The sequence below is a fragment of the Cryptomeria japonica genome, chromosome 6, assembly GCF_030272615.1.
Source record: "Cryptomeria japonica chromosome 6, Sugi_1.0, whole genome shotgun sequence".
In the NCBI taxonomy this organism is placed as follows: Eukaryota; Viridiplantae; Streptophyta; class Pinopsida; order Cupressales; family Cupressaceae; genus Cryptomeria; species Cryptomeria japonica.
The window spans coordinates 21,886,412-21,910,076 of record NC_081410.1 but is presented as its reverse complement, the minus strand read 5'-3'; the positions used below and the strand labels follow the sequence as shown (position 1 = coordinate 21,910,076).

Below are 23,665 nucleotides of genomic sequence, written 5' to 3'. Positions count from 1 at the left end.
TAAAGTTTAACAAAATTCTTTAAAAATATGATTACGATATATAATTTTAAAAAATAGTTTAAAAATATATATATAAGTTCAACATAAATTTAGTGTAATATAAATTTTAATTTAATTTAATTTAATAAATAAATAAAGACTAAAAAGATATATTAAAGTTCAACATAAATTTAGTTTAATATAAATTTTAATTTAATATAATATAATTTAATTTAGTTCAAATTAATTTAATAAACAAATAAAGACTATTAAAAATTATATGATTGTATTTACAACAAACTTTATAGCCTCTATGAAAAATCCACCCTAAGCTATTGATCTAATTGAGTCTAGAATCTTGAATTTTCTTCTAATGACCTTGGCCTTGAGTCTAATAATGTGGTGAATCTTATTGATAAACCTGCACCTCCTAAGGACCTATGCAATATGCATTACCTTTGATCCTAGTGAGAGTATTGAAACACCTGATGGCCCACTATAAGTATATATCACTGCAAAGATCAAAGACATACTCTCATGAGGGGTTCTCATTGATGATTATTAGGTTATACATGTATGGTGAATGTAATAACTTAAGAATATCTTTATACTTTACAATTGTATGAAGTAACATATTGATATGATAAATTTGATTTAGTGGTTAAGATCTTTGATGGTTTCTCTTGTCCTACTATAGGTTCTATTACTCTTCCCATTAAGGTTGGTACTAAGTGCTTAGATGTCATTTTTGCTATCATTCCTAAATCCTACATCAGATCAATTTTGTGTGAAGTTGGAACATCCTTGCCCTTGGTTCTCTTCCATGAAAGTGATCCCATCTACCCTTCATTAATGTCTCAAATTTCTTCATTGTAACAAAGTCTTAACTATAAATCATAGCATGTATCCAATACCAACCCACGCACTAGTTCAAAACTTCAACAACAAGTAAGTTGGACTTTTACTTTTAATTCACTTGTTTTTCACGAGATAAACATCTTTTTTATATATATTTATAAAATTATAATCAACCATAATCAATGTACAAATAATTAATGGAAAGAACTGAATTTTTTTTAATATATTAAATATAGAGGAATAAGTATTACATAAAAAAGATTACAGTATTAAATTTATTTCCATTGTTTAACAAAATATTGAAATAACGTAGCTCATAGACAAAAATCATTTGAAAAACTTTTATTAATAAAAATGAAATTGAAAGCACTTTTGTATCCATAAGACTCTAAGAGGCAAACTGAAACAAACTGAAATTTGAAAAATTATCATTAATATTTATGCTTTGGAAATTTACAATTTTTACATGTCTGAGACTTGAGTCCCTCAAAAACTTTAAAGCCAAAATGAGTGAGCCACTGAGCTTGTGAAGTTTCAAGGACATATGCAAAAAAAAACTACTAGGGGGTTAGGGCTAGGGCACAAGTAGTGGATGGTTTACCCTAATAATCTGGCCCTCCTTCCATGTAGAATTATTTAGATAACATAAGCTGAGAGAATTCTTCAAGCCACATGTAGTTTGGAAAGTCATCTAGGAGCAACCATTTCCGAAGAAAATCCCTACCAATCCGCACCCATTTCCTGTGACGCGTCAACTGCTCCGCATTCAGGTTCAGAAGAAATGGTTGCCTGGCCACTAGCACTGTTTGGTCAGGGAGGAGAAGCTTGGATAATTCACTCACCCAAGAGATCCCCACCCCTACTTCTGTAAGGACGACACTAGTAATATCGTCTCCAAGGAAGTCTTCCTTAAACACCTTCCTCAACAACATCAACATATCCACTTTGTCTCCTTTGAGGTCTAGAAGAGACACCAAGAACTGGGATGTAATGTCCGTGTTAACAGGGTATCTATTTTTTGTTTCACAAAAAGTCTCTTCCCAGCACCATCCGCAAAACCTCATTGGTGAACGATCCAACCTCCTTGCAGACTGATTGGAGGGTTGGGTCTTTAACGGAGCCCAGAAAGGCCCTCTGGTCCTTTGTAGAAATGATTCTCAAGTGGATGGGAGTGTCCATCTTGAGAAATCAGATTACCAAATTAAACAACTTGAGCCTATAGACCTAAACTAGAAGCATAATTTAAATACCGTGAGCTCCGACGATTTATCTACCAAATGGAAAAGGCTAATTGAAGATGAAAGAAGCAAAGATCGTATATAAATAGTTGAAGCTCTTGATTGTAATAATTAATTCTCTAATCGTATTAATTGCTTTAACTTTTTTAAAATATTTCGTATCTCTACAAATCTTTCCCATAAATGCACTAGTATGCGAAATTGGAAACAACTATAAACCAATACCAAGTTGGCAAGTACCACATTGGAAGTCGTGGGGACAAAGTGGATTGCAGTTAGTGACTAGATATATATTAAATGATTGAAATTATCGATCGTGACATTTGATATGTGTCTATTGAATCCAATTCCATTTTGGGCACTTTCTAGTGAGCTATGTTCTCTTCAGAAAATTGGGCCAAAATAAAACTTCAACCATTGATCTAGGATCATTGAACGGTTTAAAATCATTGATGGATTTTAGGTATGTGTCACTCTTCGCATGTTAAAGAGGCCGCACTTATTGATACATCGTGCAGAGTCCGGACTCAATGTGATGTACTAATGTGATGTGATGTGCCTTGTCTATTAATGGCAATGAATTCATGAAATCGCCAATAAATTATATTATTTTCCATAAATAATAAAATATTTGGCAAAATAAATTAAATAATTTTCAAGCGGTGGATAAAAATTGCCAATACATTTAAATATTTTTTCCTTCGGAGTAAAATTTTTCGCCCATGTAATTATATATTTGTTCCTTTTAACAAAAATTATTCTCCTCCTACAATATATATTTTCCCCATAGAACAAGGTATTATTCGCCAGAAATTTATGGAATTTTCGTACCCTAGAAAAAAATCACCAATACAAAATAATTTTTTTTCCTATTTTGAAAAAAAAATTCGCCATCAATTGAAAATTTCCCCCAAAAAATAATGTCTAATTCACCAAGATTTTACACTTTAGCCCGGGGGTGGTTTCTTAAAGTTATCCCTGCTACTTAATCCACTTTGATATGTCATGATAATCGACTGCAATATGAAATGAATTTTTACTTATGTCAATAAAAGTATTTGGATGTTTGTGAGTTCCAAGTTGTTTACTGTAATTTGTTGTAACATTCAACCAGTTTAGCTTGACAGTTTAATCTTGACAGTGATATTGCATTGATAGTTCTAAGTTTACTTTGAGAGATTGATTTTGATATTGGTGAAGTTTTATCAATTTTTCTATCTACTGATTCACCCCCCCCCCCCGCTCTCAGTTTCATCGTACCATCAAAATGTTCTGTTGACATGTGTCTCTTGGCCTGAAGCTTGTTTCTCCCTTTTCTTCTATAAAAAGGAAAATCAAGGCCATTAGAAGGGTTCCTTTTTGGGGGGTCTCTTGAGGGTTCCAAAATTCTGGTGCCTTTGGGGTTCCTTTTTTGGTTCCAATAGTGAGTCTAGGTGAAGGGAGAAAGTTGTCAAGTCATTATAGAGAAAATGAAAAGCATTTAGTGTCAATCTTTGTGTAGGTTCTTGAAGGAGTTATATGTAAATTTATTTTGTGATAGAAGTAGTAATTTTATTTAATAGAAATAAAATGTTGATCTATTTCTCTCCGATGTATAATTATATCATCTTTCAAATGAACAAAATCGAGAGTTTTTTCATTTGTTGCATTGTTATGATGTATGTAATTTTTCATTTCATGCTTTGATCTAAGGGGTTGATTAAATGCTTGAGTGGAATTAAGGAGTGGTAGGGCTTATGCAGGGATTTATATAAGTAGTCCAGGTTGGGATTGCAGATGAGATATATTGTAAGGCAATATTGTCTTAGATCTTATACTATTAGATAAAATTCTGTCACATTTTCACTTTACATCTTGGAACTTCAAGTACCCAATGGAGTAAGGCACTGATCACAACTTATAACTATCTTTAAATATCATTTTTGTTTTCAATTTCACTGATAAATCTCTATAATTTATTGAATATCAGAATACATTTCTTTTGATGTCTGTTATTTTTTGTTCTACTTGTCTCATGCTCCAATTAGGTTGAGGATCATTGGAGGACTTTCCATCCTTGAGCATTCTCCCTGTCATTGAGCTTGTGTATGAGGTCATCTGCCTTGTTTTAGTGAATATTTGAGTGTGGTGCAGAGATCATAAAATTCACTAAAGGGATCACCCTCTCAGGTTGTGCAGATCCCAAAGTGTAGAAGGATTTACAGAATCATTGTCAGTTGGTCCAAGCTCTTGAGGATTTTAATAGTTCAAGTTGGCTTCTCCATAGATATTTGAATAATCAGCTTGGTTTATGCCTCTTGCAGTGTAAACCCATTTAGGAACCAACAATTGGAAGGTCACTTCTTTTGTGACATCTCCATATTGATGAAAGTATCATGGTATAATAGACCATATATGTGATCTCTTAGTGAGACAATGATCATATAAAAAAGAAAACATTCTCATCCACAATGAATCAACTATTTATCTATCGGGTAAATTGTGATATCCCAGCTATATTCTCAACCATATTGCTTAGGATAGGAATTGGAAAAAGTCATGTGATTTTGTTGGGCCAACTTTTTTTTAGAGAAGAATTTTTAAGGATTTTTGAAATAGCAATAGGTATTGTGGATGATGCCCTAATGATTCCATACCCAGAATATTATGGTGAAAAGGGAGAAAATGTGCGAAAGAGGTCCATTCTAGAGGTTAAAGATGAAGTTAAATTTGCAGAAAGTCTTCCTATTACGCCTAGGAATGCGAAATTTTGGTTAGTCTGGAATCATATTAAGGATGCACCTCATTGTATTTGGTGGGTGGATTGGTTAAGGGAAGAGGGCTTTGAGGTCCCAGAAAACTTGTTGAACATATCGATGGATAAGATACAAGAAATATTGAATGTTCACAAAGGAATATATATATATACACACACACACACACATATATATATATAATTTATATTCATATATACACATATAATGGCAAGGATACAAAGGTTGAGTTACATGTTGATTATAGGTATCAGGAAATGCAAACTTTATGGAGGAGGGAAAACATGTACATGATAGAACACCTCCATATATATTACATAAACATCCATACCATATAAAATCATAAGAGTATTAAGAATCAAAGGATAAAACACCATAATAGATAGGAATACAACATAATTAGTAAAACATGCATGCAACTCAATTAAAGGGAATATCTTTTGAGGATCCAATTCCATGATAGATGTTATAGACAAAGAAGTAAGAACACAGTCTAAGGTTGGGTAGGTGGGATCAAATATATACAACACAATGAAAGCCCAAACCCTAAACAAGATGTAATAATGAAACTCAAATGAGGGTAGATCCAAACTCTAATAAAATCTACTATAAAAAGAATGCAATGATAAAATCAAATCTCAAAAAAATCACACTTTCATAATCAAAGGAAAACAAGAAAACATATTCACCCACAATGAATCAACTATTATAATTGGAAGGTCACTTCTTTTATGAAATCTCCATATTGATGAAAGTATCATGGTATAATAGACTATATATGTGATTTTTTATTGAGACAATGATCATATAAACAAGCAAACATTCTCATCCACAATGAAAAACATATTATATCAATTGAAGGATCACTTCTATTGTGACATCTCCCTATTTTTATTACTTATGAAGGTTGTACTTATTCACAACTCACCGATTTGACACAAAGGAGATAAATAAGCTGAAAACCATATTTGTGTTAATATTATATAATCACTTCCATCATACAATGTTAAGAGATTCAAAATTTGTAACTCAAAGACTCAAAGAACACTATTGAGACTTCTATATTTCTCTATAAAATTATAAATAGTTACATAATACTTATGTTACCATGTATCTTTCCTATCAATGATTGAGACCTATGACTCAATAAACCTGGACTTTACAAAATTTCTTAGCCCCTTCCTAGGTGATCATGGTATTCCATTTATAACCAAGGAATTCAAACAAGCTACTGATCACTTAGGAAACTAGAAAATGGAGCAGCAACTGAAACTCTGGCTTGGCAACTTTGTCTATGGGTATTCAAGATAATGTCTTTAACTCAATAAAGGTCATATGCAATTGTCACAGTGAAATCAAGATGCATTTTCAAATACTTATCGTCCCTGTTAGCATCGCTCAAGTGCCAGGTCATTCTACTCCTCAAAAGAGACAAAAATAAAATAATCATTCAAATGTTAGTTTGGGTCCTTTTGCCCTTGTTCATAATTATTTACCATTTGGCTATTTCCTTATAGGCCAGGAAAACTTCTTAACCTCCTCTAAATTTCCAACAACCTCATTCCACTGAGCATCAATTACAACCCATGCATCAGCAACAAACTTTAAAAGATCCACCTCAACCTTGTATAGTGCATCTAGCACTTCATTAAAATCAGGAATATCTATGGCATTGCCTAGGTGGAGTAAAGTCTCAGTATTTTCTACTATCATCTCCAATTCATATTCCAAACATCCAATTTATTCAAATTTCCCTCTTTGTCATATATGGCAGGAATGAAAACACTATAGCCATCAACGAATTTCTGCAGTTTCCCTTTATTAGCTGGTCCTTGCCCTTGAAAAATGAAAGCAAAGAGTTCAGAGTGCCTACAATCTCCTTGGTGTCAATTATTTTCTCTAGTAGGTCATCCCTGTAAACTATAGCAACTTCCAATTTATCCATTAATTTGTTCCTTCCTGCCTACACATTGAATAATGGTTCCAAAAATGAGATGGTAGAGAAACACACATCACCAACTTCCTTCAGAGAAATATAAATGTTATGAACATCTTTAATTTGACCTTTTAACATATCAATTCTATGTTGGAGAACCTCCAACAGAGTAAACACCCCTTTCTCATTTGTGGTTTCCTCCAACATCTCTATCCTCCCAGCATACTTGTCAAGATGAATCTTGATCTGGCTAGGAAATGAAACCTTAGTAGAAACAAGAACAAACTCCTTAGGTACATTGGTGGTAGCATCCACTATCTCTGCAATATGGCCATGGGATGTACTTTTCATATTGGCCAATTTTTCAGTTAGCTCCTTGATTTGATCCTCTATCACTGCACTCTTCATTATCTTTTCTTCATAATTCTTTGCAATTACAACTATCTCCTTATATATTTTAACATTTCTTTTCTGCAAGTCCACTATTTTAGCTTTATTCATATAGGAGACATGTCATTAAATCTGCAATTTCATATCCCCAGTGTCTTGCAGACTCCAAATTAATATGTCTCCCCTTCTCCCCCCTTGAATATTAATGAGATGGAGCTTCTGTGTGGTAGGGGAAAGTGACCAGATTGCAAGTCTCTTGGATTTGGGATCAAATCCTGATCCTCTTACAAAATCTCTTACATCAACCTTTGATCTGAAAAGAGGATCTGACTGCCTTATGATTTGATCAATAATGAAGGTGGAGTGAATGTCCCACCCAAGCAACAACATCTTTCCACTATTTTCTACAAGGAATCTTTCTTGTTCCACTATTAAATCCTCATTATCAGGATCATACAATTGGAGGGCTTGAACAATTTGTTCATTTTTCTCTTTACCTCCCTCTCCCAAATCCAATTCTTTTCTCAATTCATTCTTCTTAAGTTTGATTAGAAAACTTTTGAACTCATTTATATTTATGAAAGAACCATCTTCTATAAAATACTTTGATAGCATAATCCTTTCATCCATGTGAGTAGCCGGAGGTAAATCCACTTCTCCCACTTCTTCTTCTGCTAGCTTCTCCCTAAGCCTCTATCTGATAGCTTGAAAGTATTTACCTTTCTCAACAACCACTGCCTTAACAGGGTCCTTCCTTACCAATACTCATCATCTCTCAACCTTCTATCTTTTCACAGGTGGTTCCCTCATAGATTCCACCTCATCACCACTCTCAACAATGTCAACATCCATTACCAACTGATCAATAGGTGTATTTCCTTGAGAGGAAAATTCATCCTCTGGTTCTTGTGGCTCCTTTTGTCCTGACATTTGATCCATTAAGTCCTCATAAGCATTCATCATCTTCTCCATTCTTTCCAAATAACCCTCTTGATTATAAAAAACCAATGAAAGTGGGGTCACTCTCTTTGAATTGTTGTTCTAACCTCATCAAATTACCCCATTTCCTTCTTCTCTCTTGCACAATAGTCCTTTCCATCAAATTCCTAACTGCATCCTCCTTATCAAGAGGCTCATGATGTTTCCATTGTGCCCAAGGTGTCATTCTCTTTAGTGCGAGTTTCATAAACTTCTCAGGGTCACAAAACCTAGAATAAGAAGTTACCATTCTATATTGTTTTAACCAATTATTAATTTCATCTAAGGCTCTTTTGCTAATGGTAAAGTCAGGAACTACCCACAACCTAGGAAGAAAAGTGCCCTTTCTGTGAGTTAGTAAATATTCTTTATCAACTAAAGTGAGCTACCAAATGAATTTAATTATCACTAATCTCATCTGAACAAATTTTGGTAAAATGTGTGGGGGTTGAGGACACCCATATACCCTCATGATAGTAAAATTATCAAAGAAATAAAAAGACCCCCAATTATGAGTAATGGGATAATTACAGACAAACTGTTGTGGCCTCAAAAGCCTCCTCACACCTAGGATAAGTCTTTCTTTCTTTGTTCCTAATATATATGTGGTAGGTAAAACAATCCAATTTTGAAAATAAAGAAAAGATGAATTATAAGTGCTACTATTCCACACTTGTGTCCACTTTTGTATTGGCATAGGAATGCCAAACTCCACTCTTTCCAATACCAATTCTTTATCCATCTTGTCCACATTGTAGTACAAAATCAGGCCCATCAATATGGAATAATGTTTGAAATTAATGATAGAAGCATTCTTCTAGATGTCCACCAAGGCGTCATGGATGTGTTGCACCAAATATCCCACATAATAATAATGTGTATTGACTTCTGGGTGTTGGATGTTCATTGCCATCATCAGAAGCTCAGTTGGAACCGTACTGCTCCCATCCATCCCCAACACCTTACATAATCCATAAACTATGCACTTCATATAGAAATGGAAAGTACTCAAATCAAATGGCTCCTCCACATTGTTAGGAATTGGAATAAGAGACTGGCTACCAACCCTAGGCATGTATCAGGGAATTGTGTGCTTCTTCAAAAAATTCTTATGATTCTCGTAATCCTTCTTTTCTCTATCTAGGTCTATATCTATGCAATTTGCACCAGATACCTGAAAAGGTTCAACAAAACTAACCCTAGTGATGGTAACTAGGCCAGATTTATCCTTCTTTCAAAATACCCCAGCTATAAGTTAATATGCCTTCACCATCTCTCTAACTAGGTCTACATCCATGTATACATCAGGCACAACCAGTTTAGCCATGTTAAAGTCCCAAGGATTAGACATGGGCACTCCCTTTACCCTTTTGTTCTAGAAGTACGAAAAATAGATAAGCACCAGAAATATCAGGGGTCTTCGAGTTTCTAAACTGGCTGCATGTGTCTTTCCAGGCATACTCATTCATGGACAACCCATTAGATGTCCATGGCAACAATTCTATAAATTCTTTTGAATACTTCATCTCTCTGTTTGATTTCCTCCCCGATGCCTAAGAATCGTTGCTACTCATCTCTTTACTCATCTTCTTAAAGAACACAACTTCAAATTATGCACAATTACAACTATACCAGAGAACTTGACACTTTCACAACCCTAGGGCCTACATCTTGCAGTTGCAGAGAGAAAGCTATCACTTACACCATCAACACTCGGACCAAGGATCAAGCCTCATAAATCATTATGAGTATGTAAAATCCTTAACACAATCCTCCCTTTATATTTTTTTGGCCTTGAAATAACTGGCCGTCGTCTCGACCATTAATTCTCCTACATTCGACCATTAAAATTTAAAAACTGCAAACTAGGCTACTAGTTGTAAAAATAATAATATCATAATGAGTTGTATGAAAAATTTAGAAACTATCTTAGAAATAAATTTAACTTTAGTATTTACTCAGCAAAAGGCACCAAAACAATCCACATGTCAATTCATCATTTGTCCCAACCCTTTGTTTCCATACACCTCAGTAGTCCCCGTCAAGTCATTAAAACACGTGGCACACATTCGTCAGCCCTTTTCCTGAAAGATTGGCCATTAGAAAATCTCGTGACCTAGTGACAAGCCCTTACTACTCTATCTCCAGCTCGCAAGCTGAAAATGCTAAGCCTTCATAACCTCGACTGAACCGCCACTCGCCAATTCTTGGCCTCAAAATGTTAAGTCCTCATCATCGCAATGACCTGGAGATAGTGGTAACTTTAAACCTTGTCGCATACTTGCCAACATAAAATTGTTTCTCTTAAATGCTATCACTTCACTTGCAAGCTCGTGACTTGACCACGTCTTTAGACATTTAACCTCACGAGCTAACGATAACCATAAAACTTAACCACAAACTGTCTAGTTGCTAGCTTGTGACCTAAAAATGCTAACATTAAACAAACATGAAAGCTAGCGACAATTGTATGAAATGAGTTACTCGTTAACTCTCATGGCTATAATACATGACATCAGACCAACTCGAGATCTTGCGACCAAAATAATTTCATTAACAATCTCCAACTCACTAACATAAAATGCTAACACCCAAAAAGATAGAGACCTCGTGATGTAAACCCAAAACAACTTATCGCCAGCTTGCAACTTCATCACCTCTTCAGACATTTAACCTTGTGAGATGGCGATAACCATAAAACTTAACCACAAATTGTCTAGCCGCTAGCTCGCAGCCTAAAAATGCTAACATTAAACAAACATGAGAGATAGCGACAACTGTATGAAATGACTTACGAACTCTTGTGGCTATAATGCATGAGATCAAACCAACTTGAGACCTCACGACCAAAGCAATTTCATTAACAATATCCATCTCGCCAACATAAAACACTAACACCTAAAAATCTAGACACCTCACGATTCGAACCCAAACCAACACTTGCTAACTCGCCACTTAAAATGTTAAACATGAAATTGATCAGTGAGTTAGAGATGAAACATAAAATATGTCTGACCGACTGTTTGACCACCCTTGATGTTGACATGGACAAATAAAGAGAGGACAAATCAGATTTTCAACGCATGAGAACTAGCCAATGAACACAAAAAATAAACACAAAACCTAATCGCCATGGACATGACCAGAACTCGAGAAAAGACACTTCCATAAACCAAAGGATAAACCCACGACATGAATCAAAGACCGACATGACTTAGCCATAAAAATTGCATTCCTAACAGGTGTGACCCTTGAATCATATTTTAAGACGAATATTATGATTACAGAGGACATTTTGAGCCTTGGAGTTGGCATTTTGGAAAAATGGAAAAAATGTTGTTGTAACATCATGTTAAGCATTTAATGTAGAAAGATTCTAACAGTTATGCAATATAAATAATTTTATAGATCTTGTGACACAGATTGTTGCATTTCATGTTAAGCATAATGTGGAACCAATTTACCAAAGAGAATATATATTCAAGAATCAAACTTCATGCAGAACTAAATATATACTCTTAGCTCTAAGAGTCAAGACTCTAAATTCATTAAACTAGAACTAAAATATATAGTAACAGTCAATATGCAGTTACAAACAACTATCATAAACTAAATTCTAATTGTTTACTAATAATTCAAATTCACAATTAAAAATATGAAATAAGCATCCATTCTGATTGACAATTTCAAGGAATACAATATAAAAAATAATCAACAACAACTATAGTTTTGTTACTTGTAAATTGTAATAACTAATATGACTCAAGAAGTGCAGTATAAATACCTAAAAATTGACTGCTAATTCACTTCAGTGACTCAATCTGGAATGAGGGACTTTGAGGCTTCTACATCCCAAATGGACTCAAGATCTTGAACCTGACTAGTACTAACAGGTCAATCTTCATTCTCAGTCGGCTATTCAAAAGTTTCTTCATCTTCAATTTCATGTTGACTCTGAGATCCATCATTTGTCTCAACACTAGTAGTAGCACCACTAGCTTTTGAATTGTTGTACAACCCTAGTCTTTCACGCATGGAATTCCACATTGCCAGTGCCCTATCATAAAGAAAATCTCTGACATTATACTGAGTTACAAACAACCTCAAGCAATTTTCTAATTTTTTGTCTAGTTTGTTTCTTATCTTTGATTTCAAAAGCCCTAATGCACTTAAAACTCTCTCATCTTCCACCGACCCCAATATCATTGTTTGACATAAATCAACAAGTTTTCAATATTCTGGTATTGAAGTATGCAATACTTCACTCTGATCTATCCTTTTCCAAAGCCTTGTTATTGATCCAAGTTCAAATGAATTCTCAAAGTTTTCCAACTACTATTTCATACACAATGCAAATTGTTTACATTTTTTTTAAGATGATCTGAATTTAAAATTCCTTCTATTGGTTGTCCATTGCAATATGCATATTTTGAAAATGTCAATATCAATTCCTCTAGTTTTTTATGAAACACCTTTGCATCATTTGGATTATCTCCAAATGAATGCCAAGATTGAGGATACACACAACCCATGGCTTCAAGTATTTCTTCTCGAGCGAATCTTTCACGAATCTCAGTTGAAAAGTTCATATGCAATAGATTTCAAATGATCACTAATAGATTTAACAATCTTGTCAAAATCTTCATTTTTAACTGGTAGTGCTCTGCCTTGCTTGCCCATCTTAGATTGGCGCATTGGTATCTAAAATCCTTTTACAAACACAACTCATTTTTTGTATTGAAATGTAAAAAAATTTCAGCATGATTCAAATCTATAATTATCTACCACCTAAAAAAATTTGGGCTTCGCTCTGTTAGATCTGAATATAGACCATTCAAGGCCAAGCATGTCATTTTACATAGAGTGCTATACTCATTGCTACACATAGTTCTGTCTTGGGATTTCTTAACAAATTTGTTCATTGAAACGAGCATGGGGATAAGACTAGCTAAAGTTAATAGTCTCTATATCACTTAACTTATGTAAGAGATCAGGAGCTTTGTCTACTGTGAGGCGTTGCTCGTACATTAGTCCGATCAAGGATTGATATTCTGTTAGAAATCGTTCCACTGGTCCATGCAAGGAGATCCATCTGGTCTCAACATCCCTAAGAAGCTTTTTTCTTGTTGTTACTCCCTCAACAAAAATCTAAAATTTTGCAAAATGTTTAAGACTTTGGTAGAAGTATGAGTGGAGCTCGTGGACCAGATCTTCAAATTTTGACACTGTAGGGAAATTGATTACAATTCTATATGCTAAATTCATTCGATGGGCCATGCAATGAATGCCAATCATGTATGGTGCAATACTATTTTGTAATCTTGCACAAAGACCGGTCCTTTGACCTTGCATTACTGCAGCTCCATCAGCTCCAACACACACCAACGTTTTGGCAATTGTCAAGTCATCCATACCAATAATTTCATTCAAATCTTTCTTAACTTCCAAATATAAATTTTCTGATGTTGAATTGCCCCTTATTTTACGAACACATAGTAGATGAGCTCGATAGATGTGTTCTTTTATGGTATACACATGCATACAGACCAAAGCAATGTTATCTACCATACTAACTTCATCTATGGATAATGAAATGAATTTTGACTCTTTTACACTCTCCTATAAATTTTTCTTTTCCACCTCAGTGAAATAGTTTGCTATTTCCCATCCAGCAGTTATTGACCAATGTGACATAGGATAGTGAGGAACATTCAAAAAATATAATAAATTACTATATTCTGGGAAATCTTTCATAGGACGCCCTCTCGACAAAATATGAAAAATAACACTCATCTGAATAGTCTTTGCTAGGTTTGTATGTTTTGTTGCATGTTCAAGCCCAACTTTGATTGTATTTCCACTATTACCAATCAGTGTCATTTTGTGGTTATGCTCTTCATATTCCACGACATACTTAACATGAAGACATTCTTCCTTTGATTTCTATCTTACTACTGGCATTTTCTTTCAGTCTATGATTTGTTTTTCATAAACCTTACTAATATGCTTTTCTATGGTGTCAAGCTTTAGCTGCAACTTCTTCTCTCTTTTAGTTTTCCAGCTACAAATCTTACACTTGCATTATGTTGGTTGTTCATCATTGTTTGGGACTGGTTCAATGAATGGGTACTTGCTACCCAATCAAGCTTAAAGATCCTTGTCATTTCTCACTCCCGCCCCATTTTTACTTTTCTTTTTCTTTTCTTCCTACCAACATCATCTTTAGTGCTAGCTTTTTCATCCAAGTGAATTATCTCATTGTGGGTATCCCTTACAACATCTTCTCTTGTGTCGATATTGTCATCCTCATTTGACACATTTAACTCAATGACAATCCCACCTTGTGGTGGTGACCTACTATGAATGGCTTCTGCAAATGGAGAAGTTGATGGACCAGAAACTTTGCCAATTCTAAAGTAAGAATTTATGGTAGTATCTCTAAGTTTTGGGCATTTTGATGGCCTCCCAATCCCTTCATCACCCTAAGGAGTCTTACCCTTGTCTAGCCTCCCAATCCCTTCACCACCCTGAGAATTCTTACCCTTGTCTGGCCTCCCAATCCCATCACTGCCTTGAGGAGTATCACACTTGTCTGACATCTCAATCCCTTCACCACCCTGGGGAGTCTCACTGTTGTCTAACATCTTGACCTCTCACTACGAATTAAAACTAATACTATGAAGTATGAAGAAATAATTACTCACCTTTACGATTTCTCAATTCTCTGAATCAAGAATCAGGAATGCTTGGGCCTGTGTTGTAGGATTGCAACTCTGGCCCTCTTCCCTAAAATCAACTTCAAGGTTCCAACTCAAATTGCGCAATGTGAATCGAGTGTTAGGTCCCAGAGACAATTGAGAAGGGGGGTGAATCAGTTGTCAAATAAATTTAAACCAAAAATAACTTAACCAATTTAATGCTTAATACTGGTAAACCAGTTCAACATGCCGGTAGATAGTTTTAATAGTTAATTACTATACCGGTAAGGATTAGTGCATGAAACATAAACACAAAGTCATCCACAACACATAACACCAATATTTGTATGTGGAAACCCTGTAAGGGGAAAAACCACGGTGGGAAACCTTACCCACAATCAAATGATACTACTGCAGATAGTAAGTGTACATGAATGGGGTCTGCACATGCAGAAAGGCCAACAGCCTAGAGCTCACTGCTCAATCACAAAATGGGAGTCACACTGACTATAGTTGGATGGTTAAATCCAATAAGAATGTACTGCACAAAATAGCATCTTCATATGTTGGATTCAGTACTGGTGTAATGCTGATATGCTTCCACAAAAACCTAGCTTCACCTTCAAATGATGTCTGCGTGTATAGCTCTGCTTAATCTCACATATACCTTCACACAATCCTTTTTCGCATTTCACATTTGATCTTACAAATAAGATCTTACATTTACACCATAACCTAAGACCAATTTTAGTAGGTCAGCTGTACAAGATATTACAATAAAACATTTTACAAAAAATATAATATCCGATGCAATAACCGATTGAACATGTCGGCTTAATGCATTTACAACAATAATTAATCTTCTCCATAGCGTGCCATGTTGATCTGAAAAAGATAAACCTGCCGATGTAACCCTGGATAACCCTGGACCTATTTGTCGGTGAGAGCAAATATGCAAATATGAATATGTCAATAACCAATTCTTCAAGACAAGATGTCCACACAATGTCCAAGTGTCTTCCATGCCATTCCAAGTGCCGATGATCATTATATCCTGCCAGTGTACCATATACCGGTAACTATGCAATAGTTACTTGCTTGCCGGTGAATGCTACTAGATCTCCAAAGTGCTAGTGTTTTAGTAGGTGTTGACATCAATGACAAAACCATACCAAAATACCAACATCGAGAGCTCCCAAATTTACTAATCAGACATGAACAAATTGTAAGGAAGATTGTTTCAAACTTTCAATTGTATTTATATCAATCCATGATTCCATTTTTGGCGAATTTCGCGGGCTTTTCAAAATGCATCTTATTGGCCCTTTGATTTGTATGTAGGTTTCATACTCTATATGAATTGGAAATTTAGAATTTGGTGAAATGGGTCCTTGAATGCTTATAATGTTTTATTGGCCCTCTGATTTGTATGTAGGTGTCATACTCTATATCCATTGGAATTTGGCGAAATGGGTCCTCAAATGCTTATAATATTTTAATTGTTATTGGCGAATTGGGTCTCATTATGCTTAACGTAAAATTTAACAATTGGCAAAATGGGTCGGCACGTGCAATGAAGATTTGATTAACCATTGGCGAAATAGGTCCTGGGTACAGTGTTGTGTTACTATTTTTGGCAAATAAGGAAGGTGATCTAATACCCATGTCTGAGTGATTCCAGGCAAATATAACGGGCATCCATGTGAAACAGTATGTGGTCAATGGCGAATCTGAAATTATATATTGGACTGTTAACACCAAAATTCTGGACGATTTGGCCACCGTGTTGTCCAATACTATTCGCCAAATCTAAGAAAATGGAATCACAAAATTCACCAAAAAGCGAAGATTTGCCACTAAAAAACACTCTATTTTCCTCTAAACCCAACAAAGTGAGGGACATACTTTTTCTTCAACCTCAGATGTCTGATGTAGGAGCATCCTTGGTTCTTGGCAATCTTGCATCAACCAAAAAAAACACTTTCTTTCAGTTTGTTCCTGTTTTGCAATTCAACATTTCATTATGTGTTTCTTTGCATTTTCTCATCGGATCTTCTGGAGCAAAAATTTGCTTGTGGACATGTTCTTTATCCTAAGTCCATAGGGACATTTGGATCTATTTTCAGCAAGTTATCATTTCCAAAATCTAGGACAGTTTTTTGGCTTAGAACACTGGAACTGCTTGGACCTATTTTGCTATTGGTGAATCTTGCGAATCATTTCCATAGCTTGCAGAGCTGCAATTAGTTGTTTCCAACGTTCCTTGGCGCCTGGTTGACCTTCCCTTAGGTCTGCACTTCATCCTATGGATTTTCTGGATGGATCTCTTTGGCAGAGGCTGACCTAGCGGTTTTACACGTTTTGTCTTGTTCATTGGCATTTGATTCTTCTTAGGCCGACGCAGACCCCTCTTGATCATATAAATCAATATAATTACGCTTGTAGAAATCAGTGCTTAAAACATAGAAGATCTATCTTGAGATTAAGAGGTCTAGAGTTGACTGATACTATAATTGAGCATGTATGTATTTGGGCCAATAAGACGAATCTTAGAGCCCGCATGTTGCCGATAGATTGTAAATGATTTTCATGATATAATTTAGTCGGTTTAGCATTGCCTCCATCAGATTGTCTTGCTTTCATTGTGTTTACTCTTGTTGAATGGTCCAGACTGTTCTCTTTGAGAACCCTCCTCACCAAGACTGCACTATCAAGGATCCTATTAGATCTATTTTTTATGTTACTAAAGGTGTATCGCATCTTATGATCATGGTGATGATTAAGATTGAATCATAAACTACCAAATTAAATTATTCATATATGTATTGCACCTCTCTTTCAATAGTTGTCCAATGAATAGATAGTGCCCATATTTATCATATGAAATATCAATCATATTAAAATTAATGTGTGCACATAACCAAAGTGGTAGTAGACATTACATTTATAATCCATCTCTAGAGAGTAGATCTCACAACATCATTTGAGGCATATACACTAAAAACTACAAATGACATTATTAATTTTGAAAATAGTCCATAGTGCTTGGTTAGTGGGGTCATATCTTTGATTAATCAAGGTTTGGCACCGCCTAAAAGAGAGAAAGGTGACCACACCACCCAATAATGCATTTTATGATTGTTACATAGTGAAATGATTAGAAGGCTATATAGAAAAACCCCAAAATTTTGTACCTCTTGTAAAGAAACAATATCCAAGCCTAGAAAATATTTTCAAGTGTCAAGAATGCAATACTTTTGTGGACTATCCATTAGATGTTGAACATTTCAAGAGATACAGTTTGTGGATGGGAATAGATAATAATCTTGTTATCTAGTTCATCTAGGATTAAGTAATTATTCAAAAGAAATACTTCCTCTAAATTAAAGTTTCCTATTTGAATGAAATGCTAGACAAGTTATCATTTCTTTGGTACCTTTTATTCTTCCTCTATTTTTTCTTGTGGGGTATAGGACCTTCGCTACATTTCTAGAATGGGAAGTATGTCAGGAAATTGTGGACTTTTGAGAAGTTATAACTGAAGCAACTAATGACACTTGAGATAATTTTGCCTCATCGGTCATCTCCTCATGAGGGGTGTCAATTCATATCATTGTGTTTAGAGGTTTTTGAACTATATTTAAAAAAATTGAGGATTGACCCTGAGAGCCTAAGGATGTCTTGGTTGAGGAACCATTATTACCATCATTTATGGATTTGCAACTCACCATTGTAATCATCCTTCCTTTGTAATCATCCTTCCTCTGTTTTGCAATAGGAGGAAACAAAAAGGTTGCTTGAGTGTTGGAATTAGAATGGAGAGATGCCAAAAAGTAATCTTAGATTTTATGCTCAAAAGATTGGTATCTATAACGAGTGTTGGGAACCAGGCCTGGAATTTGACAGGTAAAATGGCCATTTTTTCACTTTTGAACCGTATTTGACAACTTAAAAAATTAGTAGAACGTATGCATTGACATGCTATTTTTTTCTAAAACTGTATAGATCACACTTCAAATTATAAATAAACCGTAAAAAAATATAGTAGGTAATATATATATTAGTTTAGAATGTTTATTATAAAAATACAAATTTATTTAGAATATTTTGAAATGGAAGGATTTAGAATATGGAAGGATGTAGTTGTTTCTAATTTTATAATATTTTAATATGATTTTTTAGAATAGTTTTATTTTTTCATATGAATTTAGAAACTTGTCATAATTCAAATGATAGAATATAATTGATAAAATATTTTAATATGAATTTTTATAATATATTCTATTTTTTTATATATGAATTTACAAACTTATTCAATTTAATTTTTTAAATATATTTAATAAGATTGTTATAGAAACTTGTCTTAATATATATAATTTTAAAATTTAAATGCTTATTATTACTAAATTAGTAATTATTAATTGATTATCATTTAATGTTAATATATAATATATATTAGTGTATTAATTTATAAACTTATTTCGTAAATTTAAGATTTTTGCATATATTACTAATTTATCATTATTTTCTCATTAAGATAATGATTTTCATTTCTTCCCAAGAAAGATGTGCATTGATTTTCATTTCATTGCTTCAATCTTCTACTTTTATATTTTTTGACAGTTAAAATTTTTCTTAAAACGTTAAATGAAAGACATTGAAATGACTAAACCGTCATCAAAAATTCATATGACGGGTAGGGGTGACCGTCAAATTCTAGACCTGTTGGGAACGTTCAAATAGAGAACATGTTGTGTGTACATGTCATTTGACCGATTTAGATATCAGTTATGTGTCCTTTAAATCCTTAGAGATCCACTTCAATCCAAACTCTCTTTTAAGGTTAAGTTGAGAAAAACTTATTTGGTTTGACACATACAATATTTTGCTAATTGAGTCAAAAAGTTCTAACATGACAATAATAAACCAAGAAACTCCATAGGTAGATAGGGACATGCAAGGCTTTCTTATTAGAGATAATAAAAGCTCCAGTCAAGTGTGAGAAAACAAGCAACAAAGAACACACACACCTAGAATCGTACATGACATTAATGTGAATTTCTTGCGGGACCCATATATTAATGACCTAATCTTTGAATGTGCTTTAATTTGGGACTTGTACCGCAAGATATCCAATTAAGCTAAAGTTTTCTAACCGATGACAAGAACTATCAATGGGGAGAACCATAGTAGGGGTGCTTCAACATATACACATTGTGGAGTACCTGGGGGATAAAGCACAATTATTAACCACCATCAAAATTTTAGCTCCAATAACCATTATAGGGTGATATGATGTCAAGGCCATTTAAAAGGTCAAAAAAATACTTGAAAACGTAGCAGCATAAAAGATGCCCAATAAATGCAAACTAAAAAAATCAGCTTCTATTTTAGAAGAAACAAATGTGACATCAAGATTATGCAAGCCAAAAACTTACCCATGAAAATTTAATTAAAAATATTTTATTTCTATTTTTTTGGGGTAGGTTACATTGCTTTTTAGCTTGGTCAAACTGTGAGTGCATAATCCCAACCTTACCCAAGGGCCAAGATGAAACCTTATCTTTATAAAAACCAAACATAAAAGTTTAAAAATTTAATTAAAAATATCTTATTTCTAATTTTTTTTTTCAGGTTACATGAATTTCTTGTCTGGTCAAACTGCAAGCATGAAGCCCAACAGAACCCCAAGCCCATAGGAGCGAAAGACCTGCGTGGACCAAGCGAAGATTTGAATCTTGATTGCACACCATTAAAACTGCAACTGCTACACCACAAGGTGATTCCCAATTTTATTTTAAAATTTTAACTGTTTCTAGAATGAGTAAATACATTTTATTAAAAAAATTGGATATAAATTTTATTAACTGTTTCTAGAATGAGTAATTCTGTCATCCCATGTTTGGGTTGAACTTCCGAGATTGATGGCGCGGCGTCCTTATCGCTTTCAGTCTGATATGTTGAAAATGGGGAGTCTGTGCTGTTTGTAAGTTGTCTGATTTACAGATATCTCCTCTGAAGTGACATAGGATTTAACGCTTGTGCGGTTGCAGGTGCACTTGGCAGAGGTTGAAGTTGCAGGAATTACAAATGACGATCACTGTTCCAGGTAAAATGAATTTTACATTACTATTTGTTGTGGGTTAGATTGTCTTAAGATCAACTTTAGAAAATCTTGTAATGAGTCACGAAATGTGATTCTATCGATGCAATTTTTTTTTCACACAATCCGATTACTTATAAATTTCTCAAGAGTGATCAAATTTCACATGTTTTAATTTGAAATGTAAGTCTATTTTGCCTGTTCTTGAGTTTGTAAGACCTTTATTTGAAATTACAGAGCCCCTTCTTCGAGATGGTAAAACCCTTATTGATGAGAGTCCTGCTGAGGAAATTCCAAAAGAACTGATTTTCGATGGCGGCTTTGTGACACCAGAAAGTAATGCATTTGGCCATGCTTTCAGGTGAATATGCTTTTCCTGTTTCATTGGTTTTACTGTCTTTGTATTGTTATATCGCATAACAATTGTTTTCTTCAACAGAGATTATCAAAAGGATAGCGAAAGACGGGCAATTGTGGAAGAGTTTTACAAGACTCAACACATTAACCAGACTTATGATTTTGTAAGTTAGTTAAATTTCCTGACAAAATTGGATGGTTTTTCTGGTCTGCATTGCACCTGTCCTCTTTATTGAAACGGTTGTGATGGCAATATTGTTGGATGGTTAGTTTGTTTGTTGTATAACGTTTGGTTATTTATTTCACTTTTGCAGGTTTTACGCAAGCGTGAAGAATATGGTAAGCTTGACAGAGCTGTGATGAGCATTTGGGAATGTTGTGAGCTGCTGAATGAGTTTGTAGATGAGTCTGATCCTGACCTTGACGAGCCCCAAATTGAGCATCTCCTCCAAACAGCAGAAGCCATTCGCAAAGATTATCCCAATGAAGATTGGCTTCATTTGACTGGACTCATTCATGGTATAAATCTTACCCTGCTTAGATATCAGGCCAATTCATGATATATTCCTATTTGTTATCCTTCCATTATTGTACAAATACATGAAAGAAAAATATGGTGCCTGCAGATTTGGGCAAGGTGCTACTTCATCCTAGATTTGGAGCTGAACCTCAATGGGCTGTTGTAGGTGAGTTCAACCAACATTTTGCACAACTGAAAAAAACCCATCTGTAATTACTGGAAATAAGTCACATTCGAATCAAAGATGGACTGATCTATAAAGACCAGTAACTCAGTGATAGAGCACTGTGATTCTCTTAAAAGATTGTTATTATTAATAATTATTGTAACTGATTGATGCCTTGGACTGCATTGATTGCTAACAAATCTGAAATTTTAGGTGACTCTTTCCCTGTTGGATGTGCATTCGATGAATCCATAGTTCATCACCAGGTAATTTCTATTATTGGTTATTTTAAAACTTTACAGAAGATTTTCCTTTCCTTTCAGAAGATCAAATCTCTTCTTGGTGAACAGTATTTTAAAGGTAACCCAGATTACTACAACCCTAAATACAACACAAAGTATGGAGTTTATTCTGAGAAATGTGGACTTGGAAAGGTTATTATGTCATGGGGCCACGATGAATACATGCACATGGTATGTTTCAATTCTCTAAATTAGCAAAATTTGTCTTTATGTTAATTCATCTGCCATTGTTTAACAGTAATGCGATTTGATTTGATTTGGGAAAACAGGTTGCAGAAATGAACAATACAACGTTACCCACTGTTGCACTCTTTATCATCAGATTTCACTCTTTCTACGGTAAGCAATTCATCTATTTGGATATTCCTGAGCTACTGGCAGATATATTTTTTTTAATATAGTTTGATGATATATTTTGTATAATGTCACACTGTATGATTTGTTTTACTTATTTCAGCTCTGCATCGTGCTGGTGCTTACATCCATTTCATGGAGGAGGAGGATTACGAAATGCTGGAGTGGCTTAAAATATTCAAGGAAGGAGAAAAAAGTTCTTCTTTTCATGTCTTTTTTAAAGAGTGTAATCTAAACGTGGAGATATTGTTATGTATGATATGTATTTTTGTTATTGTCTGTCTACAGCAAATATGATTTATACAGTAAGAGTAAAGTAAGAGTTGATGTGGAAGCTGTGAAACCCTACTATCAGTCCCTCATCAAGAAGGTACTCTAAGCATTCATGACAACTCCTCCTATGTAATGCAGACAGATTGTATGCATGGTTAGTGAAATGAATTTGTGACTTCTGTTTTGCAGTACTTTCCTGCTAAATTGAGATGGTGAATGCAAAAAGATTCACATGGCTACCAGGCTGTGACTATATATGAAGCATCACACAACATGAGAAAACCCATGTTTAAGATTAGGTTTTAGTTGAAAGGTTTGCTGCCATGGCAGGTCATTTGTAAGGATCGTTGATCAGGCACAGTTTATTTTGTACAGTAAGAGTGAAGCAAGAGTTGATGTTAGAATCCTTTTGCTGATTATTTATTGGATGGTCTAGTAAGGAATGGTTTGGTGTCTTTTGAAAGTAGAAGCCAAGATGTATGACATAAAATATTTAATCAAATTGGGATGCGTATGAGATGGAATTTATAATTAGAATAAGATTCATAATTAAAGAGTTGTAAAAGTTTATTGCTATAAATTGGATTAGATTTCTCTATCCAATTTGTTTTAATTATAGTGATCTAATCTTCTATTTTGTAAATATTTAGTAATTATGGATTGAGTTTTGTCATTGATTGAATTATTTTATGTAGTCTAATCTCAGTTTTCTACTGTCATGGATGTGGCATGAATTAGGTTGATCAATTAAACTAGTCTT

The 23,665-nt window shown here is 34.4% G+C and overlaps 1 protein-coding gene across 1 annotated transcript; it reads left to right on the top strand.

The window, feature by feature from the left end:
* The first annotated feature begins 20,944 nt into the window (after positions 1–20,944).
* On the top strand, positions 20,945–23,391 carry LOC131048048 (probable inositol oxygenase). Its single transcript, XM_057981890.2, has 11 exons — positions 20,945–20,972; positions 21,171–21,294; positions 21,373–21,454; positions 21,605–21,809; positions 21,917–21,976; positions 22,190–22,242; positions 22,327–22,449; positions 22,548–22,617; positions 22,736–22,814; positions 22,921–23,002; positions 23,095–23,391. Exons 1-11 carry the CDS (start codon positions 20,945–20,947, stop codon positions 23,119–23,121), a joined length of 933 nt encoding a protein of 310 aa, XP_057837873.1. The 3' UTR covers positions 23,122–23,391.
* The last annotated feature ends 274 nt before the right edge of the window (positions 23,392–23,665 follow it).

Excerpts from the sequence above, each read along its gene's own strand:
- LOC131048048 (XM_057981890.2), top strand. The coding sequence starts at position 20,945 with ATGAATTTTACATTACTATTTGTTGTGG. Across the intron at positions 20,973-21,170 it reads TACATTACTATTTGTTGTGG|AGCCCCTTCTTCGAGATGGT; the intron begins GTTAGATTGTCT and ends TTGAAATTACAG. Across the intron at positions 22,815-22,920 it reads GAGTGGCTTAAAATATTCAA|CAAATATGATTTATACAGTA; the intron begins GGAAGGAGAAAA and ends GTCTGTCTACAG.